This window comes from Lathamus discolor, chromosome 6 (assembly GCF_037157495.1).
Source record: "Lathamus discolor isolate bLatDis1 chromosome 6, bLatDis1.hap1, whole genome shotgun sequence".
NCBI lineage: Eukaryota > Metazoa > Chordata > Aves > Psittaciformes > Psittacidae > Lathamus > Lathamus discolor.
In genome coordinates this window covers 51,865,126-51,884,621 of record NC_088889.1, presented here as the reverse complement: position 1 = coordinate 51,884,621, position 19,496 = coordinate 51,865,126, and the positions used below count along the sequence as shown (strand labels likewise).

The 19,496-nt window shown below is 41.1% G+C and overlaps 2 protein-coding genes across 5 annotated transcripts in view; one reads left to right on the top strand and one right to left on the bottom strand.

Annotated features, from left to right (window-relative positions):
• The window catches only part of AP2A2 (adaptor related protein complex 2 subunit alpha 2), a 45,381-nt gene extending 42,872 nt beyond the window's left edge, over positions 1 to 2,509 (bottom strand). For both annotated transcript variants that reach the window (XM_065682677.1, XM_065682678.1), the window contains exon 1: positions 2,313 to 2,509. In XM_065682677.1, coding sequence (XP_065538749.1) covers positions 2,313 to 2,379 — 67 coding nt within the window. In that variant the 5' untranslated portion in view covers positions 2,380 to 2,509. The remainder of the gene's footprint in view (positions 1 to 2,312) is intronic.
• A 4,931-nt stretch (positions 2,510 to 7,440) lies between these two features.
• CHID1 (chitinase domain containing 1) overlaps positions 7,441 to 19,496 on the top strand; it is a 146,960-nt gene continuing 134,904 nt past the window's right edge. Inside the window, exons 1-7 of one of the 3 annotated variants that reach the window (XM_065682681.1) lie at positions 7,441 to 7,518; positions 11,587 to 11,729; positions 14,072 to 14,221; positions 15,072 to 15,204; positions 16,182 to 16,226; positions 17,541 to 17,647; positions 19,017 to 19,078. In XM_065682681.1, coding sequence (XP_065538753.1) covers positions 11,604 to 11,729; positions 14,072 to 14,221; positions 15,072 to 15,204; positions 16,182 to 16,226; positions 17,541 to 17,647; positions 19,017 to 19,078 — 623 coding nt within the window. In that variant the 5' untranslated portion in view covers positions 7,441 to 7,518; positions 11,587 to 11,603. Of the gene's footprint in view, positions 7,519 to 8,110; positions 8,247 to 8,303; positions 8,413 to 11,586; positions 11,730 to 14,071; positions 14,222 to 15,071; positions 15,205 to 16,181; positions 16,227 to 17,540; positions 17,648 to 19,016; positions 19,079 to 19,496 lie in introns of those variants that run through there. The other 2 variants (XM_065682679.1, XM_065682680.1) reach the window with 2 other exon arrangements.

Below are 19,496 nucleotides of genomic sequence, written 5' to 3'. Positions count from 1 at the left end.
TGTCTGGACAGGGACAAAACATTTCAGAAGTATCAGTATTTGCTTAAACAGTGAAAACATTAATATTTTATTTAGTTCACATGCAAGTTACATGTCTGTCACTTGAAGACACTGAGAGGATGAGAGGTTTGTTGTCCAACCTGGACAGAGAGATGGTTGTTCCATAGAGTTCCCACACTGCCTACGCACTGACAAGCTTGTGGGGAAATCAGTAGTTAATTTGTTCAATCCTTCTACCTCAAATTTTGTTATTCCACATCACTAAACACAGGTTAAGAACCTATGAGCTTTAATGTTTTCTCTTGTTTCTCTACTGAAACTTCTCTACTTAAGTTTCTCTACTGAATTTCAGTGAAAGTAAGGGTGGACAAATGTGTTGACCAACTGCAAGAGGCAAAAGACATTGAAGAACAAATCATACTACTTCTATCAAAATGAATGAAAACAATCATTAAAGAAAAATAGTGGGTAGATACAACAGCAAATCTTAGATGCTATGACACCAAGTATTTGGATGCCAGAGAAGGCCTCTTCATCAGGGACTGTAGCGACAGGACAAGGGCCAATGGGTTTAAACAACGGAAGTTCAGGTTAGATATAAGGAAGTTCTTTTCTGCGAGGGTGGTGAGGCACTGGAATGGGTTGCAAAAAGAAGTGATAAATGCTCCACCCCTGGCAGTATGCAAGGCCAGGTTGGACAGAGACTTGGGTGACATGGTCTAGTGTGAGGCGTCCCGGCCCATCACACAGGGTTGGAACTAGATGGTATTAAGGTACTTTCTAACCCAAACTATTCTGTGATTCTGCGCTATGTTACACATGCATAGAACACCATGGCACTGCAAAATTTCCAGTAAAATAGTCAGGCCAACCAGACAGAACACAAAAGCATTCATGTAACCTTGAACTAACATACAACACATTTTATAAGCCTTCTTATACATACACAAGAATAAAGTCAGAAAAAAACCTAAGGATCTGCAGCTCTATTTTGAAAACAAAACAAGACAGCTTATACTGTAAGGAAGATCAACAACCTTGAATTTTATACACAAAGCCCTTGTTTACATGGCTGGAAGTCGAAATCACCTGAATTTAGTTAAAGTAAACTCTGTGTTTTAACAGTAATTTTATCAGCATGATTTTCTCCCTAGGCTTTTATATTAGAAGTCATCAACATGAAGATTTTCCTAAGCAGGTGAGGTTATTTCAATAAAAGCCATCATCATTAGACCACCACAATTTGCGTTTAAAAATTCTCCAAATCCACATTCGTCTGTTAGTGAGGAAACCTTAATGCTGCTGCTTTTAAAGTAGCCTCAAGTAATCTACAGAGACAAAAAGGTGGACAAAATAGAACTGTTTCACCACACCAACCACACTGACCTTAGCCCTTCCCCAGGCAATTCCTGCCACATCATACACTTAGATCACTAACTCAGATTAATATTAAGCTGCTATCACATGCAATTCTCAGTCAAAAAGGTAAGTTGAGCACTGAATGTACCCCCAGACATACACCTTCTTCACCTACTCTCCCCCTCCCAACCCAAGTAACAGCAGTTGTACTCCTCTCTGCATTGCGCACTCACAGGCATGCTCCCCCCTCCTCCATCAGGGGGACAACTAACTCGCAGCCCTCCCCATCCCATTTTTAATCACATGGATCCTAAAAGCTGATTTGTGCTAAAGCAGAATTTTAAAGCCAATTTAAGCCAAGCCTAGCCATACCCACAGAAGGCCCTGCTCGCAGGCACCCTTACAGAGGCCTGCTTTCCATCAGTGACGTTTCGAATTGAGAGGCGTTCACGGATTTGGAAGGAGACCAGAGCCGCCTCTCTCTCTCGTCCGCCACAAACACTCCCGCACCCCAAATACACGCCAGCTTAGCTTCAGCTCCTTATAAAACAACAACGACGACGGACAACAGCCTCTTGGCATCCCCTTCCGCCAGGACAGCGACTGCAATACCCAGCGCCCCTCCGCAGACGCGTGGGACAGAAGCTAACAGGGGAAGATGGGAGAAAAATACCCCAACCAAGCCACCCAAACGCACAAATCAACACAAACCCGCAGCCCAAAGCCTCAGGCTGCTCCCCCTCCCGCAGCGCCGCCTCCCCCCCCTCCCAGAGCGCGTCGCCATTTCGTGAGGCAAGAGCGCTCCGAGCTGCCCGCTACAGGGGATAAGGGGAAGAGAAGAGCACTGGTGAGGAGATTCAGGGAAAGAAGCCCCAGCCCAACAGGGCAACGACCCACACCAACGCCCGGCCCGGCCCAGGCCCCAGCCCCACCGCGCCTCGGCTGCCACTTACAGTTACGGATATCAGAGATGAAGACCGCCAGGCCCCGCATCCCATCGCCCTTCGACACCGCAGGCATCGTGGCGCGCGATCACGGCCGCCCAGCGACACGCCAAACCACCACAACCACCGCCGCCGCCCGCTCTCCCCGCGGGATTCTTCAGGCCGCCGCACCGCCACCGCCTCAGCAGCGCGCAGGCGCCGGGACGGCTCCCGCGCCCCCGCGGGCGACGGGCGCGCGGGGCGCGGGCGCCACCTGCTGCGCCGAGGCGGAGGTGTTGCTGGCCGCGGCGGGCGGGGTCGCCGTCCCGTCCCCCGGCTCCCTGCGCCGCGTCCCGGCTATCTCGGCAGGAGCGCGGGCCGTCCTGCGGCGCGGGAGGGGCGGCTGCTTAGAGGTCGGGGCCTGAAGGTTGGCGGTGCTGTTACGGGGACGCCATTACCGATCACCGCCATCAGGGCAAACAGGCACAGGCCAGCGTGAGGGGTGCTAGGCAGGCGGGCGGCCCTTCCCGGTGAGGGGTCGGAAGAGCGGCTTCAGCCGCTGGATCCGCGCGTAAGTCCATTGCGCGTTCCCTGCTTAGGAGCGGCCTAATCCCTTCCTCTCCCCGTGCTCCTACTGCTCTAGAAGCTTTATGATTTGTGAAGGAGAAATACCAGCATTCGCAGGTGCCTTCAGAGGATGTAATTTCTGAGGGAGGAAAGGGACAGCAGATCAGGAGACAAGAAAATTACTCTTCAGAGGTAAGCTTTGGGCAGCCTGATAGTCTAGGATCTTATTTCTGAAAGTGGAGTGAAGCGTACAGGCTCGTTATGATCTTGCTTTCCACAGGGTGAACTGATGGAAGCCATACCTCAGTCCTGCAGCTCAAAAGGGGCTCCAAAACAGTGCACGGGATCTACTTCAGGTACCTCATGCAGTTACTCGGAACATTTGCAATCCCAGGAGCAGAGCCATCTTTTGTCACATCCTTGTGAGTCTGCCCTCAGCTGCGTAAGAGATGCAGTTGCTCTGCTTTCGTGTGGCCATTCGCAATCTTGACTCTCTGTGGGCATGCAGGCATGCAAACCCAGGGCTGCATCTTTCTCATGAAGGCTGTGAACATGCAGAGCAACACATTCCCATGCCACATCTACTCCTAAGATTAGAAACTTTCAAGTTTAAACCTTCCTGAGCATGCCAAAGAGGTAGGACTGTGCAGAACATTTAATCTCATCAGCTGAAAATAGATTCAAATGGTGTCAAAACTACTAGTCTGTCTAAACAAAAGTATACTGAGAGTTTCAGTCATAATGCAAATGTATACTTAGTGGATTATAGCGACCAGGAGAATTGTGGGGTTTAAGGCTACTGCTGATCAATCAGTCATTTCATCTCTTTTCCAGTGTACTTAAAGTCATTTCATTTCCCCTGTTTTCCCCTGTCCCTCCTCAAATTAAGCCCAGTATCTAGTGTTTAGCTACAACCTATCTTCCAAGAAAGGCACTCAGTCTTCACCAGACACCGTCAAATTCACTGTTTCCCTGGGTAGTTTGTTCCTGTGGTTAATCCTTCTCAGAGAGAGCTTGCATCTTATTTAAATTTATCAAGCTCCAATGCCTTTAAGTTGATATATTTTTCTCTCATAGGTAAAGAACCACATAAATGTTGATACTATCTCTCTGGTAGTGTGCGTACATCTCAGCTCACCTCTCAAGGGTCTGTTGTGCGTGTTTTCAGGATACATTATTACAGAAGTACTTTTTATTTATGTAAGTATCTATTAGAAAGACAAGATGACAGAATGTGATAGTCACACATATATCAATTTCTCCCTGGATCCATTCTTTAAATCAAGTACAACTACAGGCTGTCATATACAACTAGTCTAACATTCAGCTCAGATTCTCTGCATTTGTAGGCTTCCATAAAGAAAACTCTTTTCATAGCTTTACAAACTTTGATGCTTAACAATAATTTTCATTTACTTTTGAAGCTGAAAACTTAAGATGTCACTACATAAGAGTTTCTGTTTCAGAAAAAAAAAAAAAAATGTTGAGCTAAACAAAAAGTTGAACTGATTTCTACTCTTAAGAGCACAGTGACACCTAAAGGCTAAGTGTCCTGTCTGGCTGTATTGTAGACAATACTGCAAGTACTTCCAACTGCAAGTTGTGCAGGTACACTTAAACTACCTTTTAAGTGGTGGCTTAAGTACTGCTACCAGAATAGCTGTGACAGTACCGAGCTAAGTTTGGGCTGCAAATTCTGCTTGAGAACTGGGGTAAATTTTAGTTAACCAATGTGAAGTTCTCTAGTTTTGTAACTATACTGCTAAGTATTTCATTTGAAGTAGCTCAGTACACAGTACACATATCGTGGTTATTTTATGTCAAACTTCTTTGACTTCTGAGACCATACTATACTCATCCTTCCTCTCTGTCTTCTTTTTTGCCTCAAGAACTGCTTATGCAATTATGGCAAATGCGTAGGTATGTGTCTGCACTTACTGCCTCATAGTTTAGAGCTTATTAGCCCGTTTCAGACAGTTTTGCTAAGGGGAAGATGCAAAGAAAGGAAGGAGAAACTATAATGGTCTTTATGCATCCTTACTGAAAGAACCATTGTAATGTGAACTCAGCTGTTATACAGCACAGAGTTCACACTAGGCACAGCCCTTTACAAAACCACTGAGTTAGTAAATCTGGGAAACATTTTGGTTTGAGCTTAACATCTATAAAACATTAGTCTGAAAAAAATAGATTTCATTAGTTCCATCCCAAGATGTGATTTTTAAAGATATTTAATTACTGTAAAGTAAGCATTAAAGTCTCAAGAAATGCTTTACTATTACAGATGTTTTGCAGCACATTTGTTTGCAAATAAATCCACAGTTTATCCCATCTTTCCCATGTCATATATGAGTTGCTTTAATAATTTTCAGAATTTCATTACACTTTGGTACAGAGACTTGAATAATTACACTGACCTTCATAAACCTATTACCATTAAACTGAATGGATTCAGCTGGTGAGTATCCGTTTGTGGGAATTACAAAAAGGGAACTGTTCCTTTCCCTTTGTTACTTCTGTCAGATTTGTGCCTCATCCCATCAGTTATTGCTTTCTTCTGCTCCTCATGGTCATTCTAACCATTACTAGAAGAAAAGAGAGCTTGAGAGAAAACAGCATCAGTGGCTCCTCAGAGGTACACACAAACATGTTTCTCTATCTGACATCTAACATTCATTATCTATTAACAGAGAGCACAGATTGGTCAGCAGTGCCTTCTGCAATGTCAGAGTACCAGATGTGCTGCTTTCAAGATTAAGAAAAACAAAGTTAGGATAATATCACTATCATGAAACCCTAAATTTCCAGAAATTTGGGATGGATCTGCCTAGATCTTTTCTTTCCAGTGAGCTCAATGACCAGAAGGGTTTTGCACTCAAAACAACATGCTTATATTAAAACATATAATAGAAAGCTTTAAAATAAATTTCAAAAGATAAGATGAGATAAAATATGGGTAAATAAAGGCTTTACAAACAAAGGCTTTGCTACCTGTATGCTGGCAGAGTAGTGTCAGCCAGCTGGGTGTCTTTGAGTTGCAATAAACTCTATATAGTTCCTTCTAGTTCATAGGAGTTTTATCCATTTAACCTGTGAGGTCCTTCTGCTGTTTCTCCTAGCTTGCTTTCTTCCTAACTACAGGCTTCCACTCATTTCTTGCTGCCACACCATTCTTATTTTCTGAGTATGCACAGTTACTCGCCAGGAAAGCAACACACAAACCCTCCCCCAGGTGTCCTATCTTACAGCTTTTTTAAAGGAATACTAGTGTACAGACTGAAGACACAGAAATAAAACTGATATGGTCTATCACAGGCAACCATAACCCATTTTTAGACTTATTTATGCCTCTTTGAGCTGACCACAAATGCGTATAATTAAACTAAAAGACTTATTGTCAGTAATAATAATCAAAATCAGTAAGTGCTGGAGTATGAGGAATAAACAGAAAACTGATCAGTATTTTATGTAAAATACCTTCAAAGCTTCAAAGGACTTTACATGTTTAGGTGAAAAAAAAAGAAGCATGAGATAATTCCAGGAAAAGTAAAGCGGCATTTAATGAGTTACAATTAGTTGCACATAGGGAACTTTGGTGCTGACATGTTCAGCACTGTTGCACCCAGCCTTTGAGTACCTGGCTGAAGACAAGGAATTCATAGTGCCAAGTTCAGTTACTGAATTTGGTATGCAGTGCATGGGGTAGACAGTGGGAGTTAAACAAGGTACATTCATGATTCCCAGAACAGATAGAGATTCCAGTATCTTTGGAGAACATTGAAAATGTGGAAGCATAAAGATTCCATTATCTTTTAGTCTTGCATACTGGAATGTCAGCCTCTGGTAGGGACTGCCCCTACTACCAACCTGCTGTAGACATGTTAGAAATTCGGATGTGTGCTTACATATAAGGTCTGTGATTCCCTTATAGGTAGCTACAGGTCTCCTCAATGACAGCATGCACTCTGTCAGCTAGTAGCATTCCCACTAAGACTGCAAGTAAGAGTGTCAATAGGACAATATAATGGAAATGCAACACAGGAAATCATAGATTTCATTACAGAGAGACTGGAAACAAACCTGGTTTTTCATGCCCTTGTGCCTTATCTCTGTTGTTCCTCCTATTTAGAAGTGTAACATGGAAACATTTAAAGTTTGTGGGAGATGAACAGCATATTATGAAACAACAGAAAATCTGGTACCACATTAATTCTAAATTACTTTTGGTACTGAAGTTATGCACCTTTTAAACTTGGGTAATTAATATATGAAAATGTAGTGCGTGTCAAAGATGCCGATCAAACAGTCCTATGAGATTAAAAAAAAAAAAAAAAATCACTTCTGAGTGAAAGCTGAAAGATTCAGACGTGTTTGGGTAACACTAAAGAAGTGGGATGAGACATTCCTTTTTCCTGCTCTTTAGTCTGTAAGTGGATCTAAATGTTCTAGTGAGTACCAGTTTCCTTTCTGAAGTCCTTGCTAGAATTTAAATCTGGGTGATTTAGTTCACATTCATAGCACTTGCCAGAGAGACCATTTAATGCAGTTCGCTGTCAAGACTCATTCAGAGGAAAAACATTGCTGTTTTTCTTTTCAGTTCCAAAGAACATTCATGAAGATCTTTTCTTACACAAGAGTGAACAAAAGAGAACAGACAGGAGAAAATAAGGTAACCTTCCAGTTAAGCTTCTGGGAGGAAGGGCTTCTGTTGGGAAGTGTGCTGCCAGATATGCTAGGCTTGCCACTACATCATGACATAACACATCTGTTTCTATGAAGTCTTTTGGTATGGTATTATTCCCTGCAAGCAGCCCATGAAATTAACAGGGTTACATAAAAAGTTCAGCTGCAGTAGTCACATTGTATGTGAAAACACAAACTGAAGATAATAAAAATCTCAGTTAAAACCATAAACATTTATTTTAAATCCTGTTAACGGCCATCTAACACTTGACTCCTCCTTTGTGCATACCTGGAGTTAGCGGTATTTTTTGCTGACTCTTAGCAGCCTTAGCTGTCTCCTGGTTTGTGCATGTATTTTAGCCCAAACTCCCAAGTTCCCTACGCTATTTGCTACCGCTTATAATAAACCAAGAGGCTGCTCTGTGCAATTTACGGTTAGCCCGTGACTAACACTTGCTTTCTCCGGGTACCGATGAGCGCCCATGCCACCCGCCCCCAAAGACAGCCCCATTAGCGCCCGCCACTGCCCCGCCCCGCCGTCGCCAAGCAACAGCCACGCCCTCGAGCTCTCAACCGCCGGCCTTGCCTCTCCGCCATGTTGGCGCAGCCAGCGCTTAGCCGCTACCCGGCAGTCTCCCTTTCGCCGCCTCGGTACTGCCCCGTCAGCCGGCGGGGCGGTGCCGGCCGCCTCTACTTCTGAAGCGGCGGCGGGCGGTAGGTGGTGGCAGCGGGCGGCTGGGGGCTGCCTGTGGGGAGGGAACGGAACGGAACGGGGCGGGCAGTAAGGCTGTGCGGCGGCGGTCTGGTGTCCCTCGGCTTGCGCCACGAGTGGAGTGCCTGGTGACACGGCAGTTGAGGGTGCCCTCGGTGGCTGCACGGGGTACGAGCTCGGAATTAGGCCGCAGCGGGGACTGGCTGTGAGGGAGCCTGGGCTTGGCCCGCTTGCAGGCTGCTGGGGGTCACAGGACTGGGTGGAAAGCTTTGGTGTCCCGAGAGTCAGACTAGTATAGCAGGCAGCTCTTACTGTCAAAATAGAGCACCTGACAAGAGGGTAAGAAGTGGTACTTTCACAAGCTATAAGCGGGTTTCACTCTTTTCACACCTGAATCTAGTTTTTGTTGATTTAACATGAAAGCACACTGACGGTATGCTTCTTGCACTTCTTCTGCTAAGTGATGCAGACTCTTGCAGCAGTAGTTAGAATCGTGTTTCTTTAGAAATATAGGCATTTAACACTGATTTCCAAATAGCTACTATATCAGCCTCCAAGAGTATTTAGTTTCTTTGATTGCCTCTTTTGGGCAGCCTAAATCTCTGCCAGCTTCTCTCTCTAAGACTCATTTAAAACCACTGACCAAAAGTGTGTTCCCTCATATGGAGACTTAAACAGTATTTTTAACCTGGATTAGAGACAAATGTGGGCTGCAGATCAGTTTGTCAAAAAATGCATTAAACTTTAAATTGTAGTGTCAGTTGAGCAGAGTCAGTCTTCCATTTTGCTTACATTTTACAGTGATATAGGAAATGAGTGCCAAGTTCATGCAGTTCTACTCAGTTTAATTAGTTTGAGGAGAATTAAAAAGATATGAAGGAAAATTAGCAGAACTAAAACTTGATAGGGGTCTAGTTTTGTAAAATTTGCAAAATTCATGCTTATAGTTACCATAAAGAGCATTTAAAGTTTGCCTAGATAATCTCTATGAAGTAGAGCAATGCTGTCTACTCAGTTTTCACTAAACTTACAGTGTTAAAGGACAAATTATTAATGTTCTAGCCAAGAGTCGATACTGGACTGGCAGTGGCAGAAACTATTTTCCCACAGGCTCAGTGCTTCCTATAGATCTAGGGTGGGTGTTGACTTAACATTAGTGGGAAGATGAATATGATCGTGTCAAGGAAATGAGCACATTTTGATGTCTAATTAGAGTTCAGTGATGGCTTTTTTAAACTTGTGTTCTTCAGCTGTTAAATGTTCACATCTCTTCTGGGAACTGGATGCTGTTGCTAATTGTTTCTGAAAGTGAAATCAAACACCTCCCAATCAATATATACGAGCTGCTGGAAGAATTGGTATTCTGTCCAAATAATTAAGACTTATACTGACTGTTCAGGATCTGAACTCTTCATCTCTGCAGTTGTTTATATATTGTCAAGCTAGATGGAACAGAGTAGATGCTATCAAGAGCAGCCTGCTTGGTCTGATGTTTTAGGATGTGGAAAAAAAAAGGGTTACGAGTGACCTAGAAGTCAAAGAAGAAGCATATCACCTTAACTATGAATAATATTGTATTTCAGATGGTATAGCAATTTAGCTTTTATCCCACTCTCTGGATCCAAGAAAGCTTTCTGCTTTTATTTTGCAGTGTTTATAAGACTTGACTAAAGCCTTGAAATAATTCTGTACATGAGGGTTTTGCTGCTCTGTGTTCTTGGGTGCTAGTAGCTTTCTTCTTTTCAAGCACTTCTATTACCATCATTCTTCTTCTTTGCTACGTAATCATGTGCTCCTCTCTGTTTTACTACAGAATCCCTAATTCCTGCAGTAAATATTTCTGCTTTTTAAACCGTAACTGCAAAGCCAACCACATCCAAAAATGCTTCAGTTTAATGGGTTGTTGATCTCATCTCTACATTACAACTCTTCGTCTCAAATAGCTACTCTTCCATTGACTACATTTCCATTTAACCTTTAGAGTTCATTCTGCCTCAGTATTCCTCTAGAGTGCTCAGTCTGCTTTTGTGGTATGCATCACCTTGTTTTGTACGGGAACAAAATATTCAGTCTTTGAGCAGCACTTGTTATCAGTGCCAACAGAACAAGTGTTGTAAATATGACTTGGAGAAATGAGATTGTAAGTCTTCAAAATGAGTGGTAGAAATGTTAATTCTTCAGAGTAATACAGGCAGCAGGAGACTTTTTTAAGTTTAACAAAAACCTCAGAAGATTCTGGGAAAGGTAAACTTTTTTTCTTTCTCCATTAGGACCTCATAATGATGAGAAACAGCCTAATACGTATTGAAAGCTACTAGTTTATTATACACAAAAGCTAGTCCCAGTTTGATACTTAAGACTTCCAGAATTAGTCACAGGTTGCTTTTGTTCATTCTGGTGTTTTACATCCTTTTGTCCTGGTTTTCCTAGTGCTAAATATTTTTACTCTGTGTTCTGTGGTTTGTTTTGGTTTTTTTTTTTTTTTTTTTTTAGTCTTTCATCTGACAGAACTAAATAAATAGTGCTGAACAGAAATGTTCTCTATTAATTCTTAATTCAAGAAAATCACATAGTTAAACTGAGCACTTATTTTAAATGATGCAGAGCACTTTGATTTAAAACTGAAACAGGAAGTGCTCAGAAATCTGAAATAGGGTCAAACGGTCAGTCATTCTTTTAGACCAGAGCGAAAGGATCCCTCTTTTGTGTGTGTGTGTGTGTGTGTGTGTTTTTGGTTTTGTGGTTTGTTCCTTTTTTTTTTTTTCTTTTTTTATGTGTGTGTGTTGCGTTTTGTTTGTTGTTGTTGTTTTTTTATTTATTCTGTTTGTGTCACCAATTTGGCAAGGAACTGAAAACAGTGCTCTCACCTGTTAAAGGCATATAACTATCAGTGTATAGCTATAATTCATTCTGTCTCTTAATTAATTTGTGACTTGCTGACTGGGTTGTGCAGGAGCAGAAACAAATGGTATCTCGTATTTGCTATAGAGAAGGTAAAGTGATAGTATAATTGTTCTGGGCAGCAGACATTTATCTCAGTTTCAGCTGTAAACTGTTACGCTATAGAGACTCTTTAAAAGGGAAGCTGTAAGTGTCCAACCCACTCTGTCCGTGATCAATCTACTAAAGCAAGGGACAAAAACAGATGTTCAAGCCTAGGAATCTTGTAAAATACTCTGCTATTTTGCTGTCAGAGGAAAAGCTCTATTAAAATGGTATTGCCTTAATAAGTCTGATTCTAGAGGACAGAAGTCAATAGTCTGATTTTTTTCTTAGGCAAGAAAACTGAATTAAAGTGTTACATTCGTCTTTTCATAGAGATTTGAACCTTTATGTTTTCAGGGCAGGAGAAACTTGACATGGGGAAAAATATAATGAGGCTCCTCTGTGCTTCAGTTTCTCTTACTGTGATTTGCTGGTTAGCTGAAGGTACTCTGTCAAAAACAGACGCGAAGAAAGGTGCTACAAAAAAACTAGAAGAAAAGGTAAGACAAATAACTGAAATGCTGATTTTATTTGGCATGTGCAATGAACTAATCGAACTTTGGTAAATGGATTCTCATTCTGTCAAATTGGTGCTAAAAGCAATCATGCATTTCCATTGAAGCTTATGATCACAAATAAGACTTATTGAAACTGTCCTTCAGCTTTTATGAGTGTCTCAGATGGTTCACTCCTTGAACCAACTCCTTGGTGCAGACCTCTGGAACTTTAGCCACCATGCAAGTTGCAGAAGCAGGAAGTTTTTGTCCCCTCTCGCATAGCTAAAGGAAACATATTTCCATCCCTTTAGAAAGTGGAGGAGGGAGCAGTAGTTTGGGCCAGGAGCACTAGATCATTTACTGGTGGAAGAGAAGGTGATCTCAGCCTTGCTAATGGGAAGGCTGTATTCTGACAGGAAATTTTGAAGAGCCTCCTAACCAGCAGTTCCTTTGCAGGCAGAAATAATTCAGAGTCTCACGGCAATCTAAGCAAGTGGAGCCAACGTGCTGAAGTTTCTCTCAACTTACTGAGCGTATTCTTATTTCCTGCTTCCTTGCTTTCAAAACTGCAAGATAGCACAGCAGTGCAAGAGAATGGATGTGTATGGAGAGGAAGTACATTTACCAGTGCATATACCAACTATGTGTACTTACTGTTGCCAAACATGTTCGGGGAAAAAAAGTAGACATGTTAAAAATTCTCTCTCTTAAATTATAAATATAGTTAATCCTTTGATATACAGATGCAACTCTCATTGCTTGTATTACTTGCTTGCTCAGTGTCTACCAGGAAGAATCATTGAATAGTTAGGGTTGGAAAGGACCTTGAGATCATCAAGTTTCAACTCCCCTGCCATGAGCAGAGACACCTCACACTAAACCATGTCACCCAAGGCTCTGTCCAACCTGGCCTTGAACACTGCCAGGGACAGAGCACTCACAGCTTCCCTGGGCAACCCATTGCAGTGCCTCACCACCCTAACAGGAAAGAATTTCCTCCTTATATCCAATCTAAACTTCCCCTGTTTAACTTTTAACTCATTACCCCTTGTCCTATCACTACAGTCCGTAATGAAGAGTCCCTCCCCAGCATCCTTATAGCCCCCCTTCAGGTACTGGAAGGCTGCTATGAGGTCTCCACGCAGCCTTCTGTTCTGCAGGCTGAACAGCCCCAACTTTCTCAGCCTGTCTTCATGTGGGAGGTGCTCCAGTCCCCTGATCATCCTCGTGGCCCTCCTCTGGACTTGTTCCAGCAGTTCCATGTCCTTTTTATGTTGAGGATGCCAGAACTGTACACAATACTCCAAGTGAGGTCTCATGAGAGCAGAGTAGAGGGGCAGGATCACCTCCTTCAACCTGCTGGTCACGCTTCTTTTGATGCAGCCCAGGACACGGTTGGCTTTCTGGGCTGCGAGCGCACACTGAAGCCAGCTCACGTTAAGTTTCTCATCGTCCAGCACCCCCAAGTCCTTCTGTGCAGGGCTGCTCTGAATCTCTTCTTTGCCCAACCTGCAGGTGTGCCTGGGATTGCTGTGACCCAGGTGTAGGACCTTGCACTTGGCATGGTTCAACTTCCTGAGGCTGGCATCAGCCCCCTTACAAGTGTGTCAAGGTCCCTCTGAATGGCATTCCTTCCCTCCAGCGTATCAATCGAACCACACAGCTTGGTGTCATCAGCAAACTTGCTGAGGGTGCACTCAATCCCACTGTCTGTGTCACTGACAAATATGCCGAACAAAAATTCTGGTCTGCAGGTAGTGAGGGTAATGCAAAGTGTTAAGACAGGTCTTATGCTAAAGCCCCTATGCTAAATCAATAGATGGTTTCTATGTACTCACCACGCACACTTAATTAGGCCTTCTCTGTCTACTAAAACTGTTTGTGCTGTTTCATTTAAAGCAAATTTTCCTTAAAGAAAGGTGTTAAGAACCTTGGCCTTCAGGGACCACAGTACAGCATAATCAGTCCAAATATATCCAGTTTTAGTATTCAAATTATTGGTTAAGAACGCCTGACCTCTTTTTATTACTTTGGGGGTAATATGTCAGCATTGGCTAGGGAGCAGAATGCCATCAGCTGTGGAGAATGATGTTCTTTAATCTTATAAATTCTTCATTATTATTTTTTAATTTGTGTGCTTTTTGACTTGCAGACAAAGTTTACTGATGATGACAAATCATGTCTGAGCACTGTTTCAGTTTTAAATCAAACTGCTCTACACTGTTTGAAAGGAGTGTTTAGGGTTCAATGATGTGATTTTCTTATTTTATTTTTTCTTTAAGCCTGTTGCTATTGAAAGTTGCTCTTATGTGTAGCTGGTTGTAAACACTGTCTTCTCCCCCCAGACACGGCATTCTGATAAAAATGTGCAGGACCGGGGACTGGTAGTTGTGGATCTAAAGGCAAAGGATATTATACTGGAACACAGAAGCTATTGCTCCAAGAAGATGAGAGAAAGACATTTTTCAGGAGATGTTCTGGGTTATATTACTCCTGTAAGTTAGTAAAATGAATAAAATTATGCTTTGAATGAATATGCAGGACACTGTGCTAATCTGCAGTCTTGCATCTCTGCTTTAAAAGCATTTTTACAATAATGGAAACTTCTGGTCAAATGCAGTCAAATAGAGCATTATCGATAGCTGGCCTGGGATTCAGGTGGTCTCATATGCTTGTTCTCCTATCCATCTCTTGGAGGATGTCTAAGTCATACTGGGTTTTTTTAATTTGCTGGTACAACAGAGATGATAGTATTCTTATGTCCTCAATGAGGCATGTGAAGTTGCAGTAAAGTCAGAACAAGAGGACTGCTGAGTGTCCTCATAACACACAGCTAACAACTTGAACCTTCTAAATAAGCAGTAAAAAATTTATGCTGCTGTCAGACAGATCTCTTTTCCTGTCCAGTCTTGCTGTTATTCAGAGGAGCTTTTCTTGAATAATAAATGCTGCTTTCTCTTGTTTAGAGGATGCATTTCATTGTATCAGTCTTAAACAGCTCAAAAGAGAAGTAGGTGCCCTATAAATTTTCACCTTTCTCAAGTTCTTTTGAACATAAATGTAGAATCTGTAAATTTGACACTGTGTTGGAATTTACATTCAATTTTCTGTAGTTCAGGTGAATTTTCACAATTTGAAGATCACCTTTCATGTAGCTATCAGTTTCCAGAGTATTTTCTTATTTAAGTAAAAAGAATATCCCAGAAGGTTTATTCAAACTAACAAATGGGGACCTAGCAAATGATTACATTTGTATGAAAGAATTTCTATTGGTCAGTAGTAAAGTGAACTGTCTGTCTTGCTTTTGAGCCTCTCACTTGTTTTTTTCCTCTTTTCTTTTGCAAGTGGAACAGTCATGGCTATGACATTGCTAAAATATTTGGAAACAAATTTACGCTAATCTCACCAGTCTGGTTACAAGTGAAAAGGAGAGGGAAGGAAAGGTTCCAGTTCACTGGACTCCATGATGCTGATAAAGGTGTTACTTTATTTTTCTTTGATTATGCATTGCAAGTAAGGTAGGTAGCTTTGGCAATATGTGAATGTGGGTTTTTCTGGTTCTACCTCATAGTGAAGTACTTCCATCCATTCAATTATTTGAGGGAGTTTTCTTCAGAGTGAACTTCTTTCAGTCCCCATCGTCTTCCACATGCATACGTAGCTTATCAGTTCAAAGAATGAACAGAAAGATTGGCTTTTCCACCAGGCTGTCTACAGAGCCCCTCTTGAAAAAAAAAAAAAGAAAGGAAGGGACAAAGAATCTGTAGAGGCAGAAATAGTCTTTGGTATTTGCACTGTGCAGTTGTTTACCTGTTGTGTGGTTGCCCTCCACCTTTGCAAAAATCTTTGGGTGAATTTGTTTTGGGAATGGAAGATAATTTTAATCTGAAGATTTTTTTTTTTTTTCCTTTCGAGAAACTGGTGGCAAGTTCACATTTCAGCTAGTATGTTTTTAAAATAATAACTAAGTCATTTATGGTTTTGAACTCAATTGAATAGGGAATCTTACTTGAAACAGCTACTGTGTTGGTGTCTACTAACAAATTCATTGTAGTGCAGTGACTGCCAAGAGGAGTGGATGGGACACTTAAAAGTACAATCTTAAAAAAAAAAAAAAGAATCCTCCTAGGTGATGCTCTGTGACTATGTAAATGTTGTTCTAACTAAGTAGGCAGTAAGATAGTTTCCATCATGAGGCAGAACTATGAGCATCAGAGAGGGCTTGGGTAGTGACTATTGTAAAATTGCCCTGAATGCTAGTTATGCTGTGGTGGAGGTGAATACCTTAAAATTCTGTGTGTCAGAGGCTGTTTCGTCTGTGTTGGTTATGAGCTAGTAGTCTGGCAGACAGATATAATGAAGTAGGCTACATTATTTGAAGAATGCTTGAAAATATGTTGTCATTGTCAACATCATTCATATTTTAACAGTTGTTCTCTTGATCCTGTTTGACAGGTTGGATGAAAGATGTCAGAAAAAACTCTAAAAACATCAAAATTGGTGAGCCTCTGTATTTTTTGAGTTTTTTATCATCTTTTATCATCTTTGTCACCAACTGCTAGCTGAGCAAAAGAAGGCTTTGCTCCAGATGTGTGTGGGAGAAAGGGAGGTTACCTTAGCATAGCTGTATGAAGGAAAATGTATGAGAATAAAAATAAAAGCAGTTAAAAATAGATAGTTAAGTAACTGAAGTGTTAATCCTGTTGGTGCCCTAATGTTTTGCCTTAACTTCTTGTTTCTGGATAAACCCTGGGTCACAGGGCCTCCTTGTAGGGGCAATTTGTATTTAACACTACATGTATACAATAGTACTGGGAGGGCAGTCTACAAACTTGTTGCTTAGTTGAAAAAAAAATCAAACTCTGAGTCAGTTAGACTTCCTTGCATGATAGTTGAAAAGTCCTCCTTTGCGTTTTCTCCCCGTGAAGCTGGGAACTCGAGGCATGTGCCACAGTGCGTGTCTTTAGGGAAAATACCAAATATTTCTGTGGAGACAATACTGTGCTAGGCTTATATTTTTCTATAGCAAGAATTCTGTGGAATTGCAAACTCCTTCTTAATTCATAATGGAGTATGAAACTGAAATGCATTAGGAAAATTGAATGCTCAGTCAGATATTTTAAATCAGCTGCCAGATGATAAACCTTTAAATCTCTTCTAAAATACATGCTTGGTAGTTACAAAGGGCTTAAACATAACTCTGTGTAAGTTGTTGGCATTTCTAGTGTGCATGATCGTCATATGTTTCAACAGCAGTTTTCCTGACTCTTGTCTGACTGTTTTGAATGTTTTGGTTTGCTAGAAAAAGAAATTACATGAGATCAAGTCCCTGTGTTTTCCAAAATAAAAATCTGTCACAGGATCTTTAGTAGAAGAGTTTAGTAGAAGAGTGTACAAGGTTACATACAAAAGAATAAGTTAGAATTTGAGGAGAACTTTTCTTGTTCGCGTGGTAGAATAGACGCACAACTTGCAGAAAGACTGCTGCTTCATGTTGGTGGCATTTTAAGACTTTACATGGGGCTCAATTAAGATCATAAACTAAAGTAGTAGAATCAAATAGTTCAATCAAGTGAAGTTATCTTTTCTTAAAACTTGCATCAGTGCTGACCTTTAACTAAACATGAAGGATGTCCTACAGTGTCAATTTATCTGTGCTGCTGAAGTTGGTCAAAGAGCAATGGTTTTACATATGGGATATGTTGTTTAGTGGCATCTCTGCTTGTATCTGCTGTATTCAGTTTCTGCAGAAATATTCTAGTGTAGATAATAAATTCTTCATTTTCACTACTGATTGACAACTTTACTTGATAGTGCCTCGAATTTTGTTTGATGGCTGGACTTACCAGGACTTCGAAAGTGTTTTTGGCAGTGAGGATGAGATAGAGGAGCTTTCCAAGAGTATGGTTCTGCTAGCCAAGGTAAAAAGACTTTTTGAAAATGCTTATAAAACAGTGTGAGATTATTTGATGCCTTTTGAGTGGGTGTTTTCTCATTTCTAGAAAATCTGCTCAAAACAATAATGCGGGAGGATTCTAAATAGCGTGTCCTAGTATGTGCCCCATTCCTATAAATATGAAGTATTTATACACTTCAGTGCCATAAACTACAAGTCTAAAGTGAGACTGTGCAAGTCTGATCAAGATAACCTTGTTATCGTTGGCAGCTGCACAGGTGACTTTTGCCTGCTGTAAATGATGATTGATAAAACTTGTTCCAAACAGCTGTCAGACTAAGCGTTACTGGGGTAGTAGTGGATACCTGATAAACATCTCGTGGAGGCTGCCTAGTGATCAGACTGCTTTCTTTTAAGTTTCTATTAAAAATAAATCATATTAAGCTGGGGTTAAAACTGGTTAGTAGCATTTTTTGATAGGCAGAAAGAGGGTCATGAGCGTAATGAGTGCTGTTTTCTGTGTGACAGGAGTACATTTGGGCTCAGTGTGATAGAGCTGATGATCCACTTTTACTAGCAACAATAACTCACTGGATGTCTGTTTCTGTACAGTTTTGCTAAGGTCTGATAAACGAGTTTGCTTAAAATATTAAGAGGTTGGAGAGAGGAGAAGAGGATTTCCTTTGAGGAATGGTTACTAAGATTTTCTGTGCAGCCCCTTAGCTCATAGCTTTAGAGCTATGCATGTGTGGAACAAAAGAAGTTGCAGTAAAAGACATTCACCATTATTGGTTTATTCATGACAGTCTGCTTCGTTACTGTCAGAATAAGTTTTCTCACTTGCTACATGATATAAAGAAATCTTACTGTACTCTAGAGGAAGATGGATGTAGAGGTAAACGGAATAGTTTTGGCTATATCCTTGATCATGTTAAACATAAATAATAACAAGTGAGATTAATTATGGGAGATGTTTGGAATCATACCTATGCCAAGTTAGCATTTAAATTTTTAGACATGAGCTCATGGGTTTTTTATCAATATACATGTAAATGTGTGTTAAGTGATTTGCTTAACAGCCATCACTCATTAATGACTGAATTTTCCCAATCTGATATTGGTTTATCCTTCAAGAGTGGAAGTCATGGATTAAATTATAGAGGTCTTCAACTTTTGCATGTTCGTTAAATAATTTGTGCCTCTTTTTGACTTCTTCATGAAATGCTGCGTTAAAGACAGAGCTGGTGTAGGAATACAAAGCATGGTCAATCTGTAACAGTATGAGAACAACTACAGTAATTTTGTGCTTTGATACTGTATTATAATCTGATAACAGTATAATGAATAAGCATGGTGATTAATTTATGTTGTTGTTGTTGATTCCCTTTACTTAGAATGAAAATTTTGATGGTTTTGTAGTTGAAGTCTGGAGTCAGCTGGGAAATCAAAAACAGACGTGAGTATAAGTCTCTAGGATGCAATTCCTAAAAATTGGCTCTTTTAAAGTATCTTTTTAATTTGTGCATATTGATTTTTTTTGTCCATATTGTCCATATTGATTTTTCATTATAAATAAATACACTTCATTCTAGGACAAGTAAAGTTTGTTCCATTTTTCTTAGAATGAAGTAGAAGATTCTACTTCACTCTACATGAGTGCGAAGATCACACAATCTTCATAGCGGACCTAGCAGACCACATTAGCCTTTCATGGCTGAGTTAAGGTGTTACTGTTGTGCAAGGGTGAAGAGGGTACCTCACTGCATGCTTACTCAGATGTATTACACCAGCCTGTATTATGACATTGACTAGTTTGGATTACTCCATGAAGCTTGCAAATGGGGGATGCTTTCAAGACCACCAAATTTGAGCTG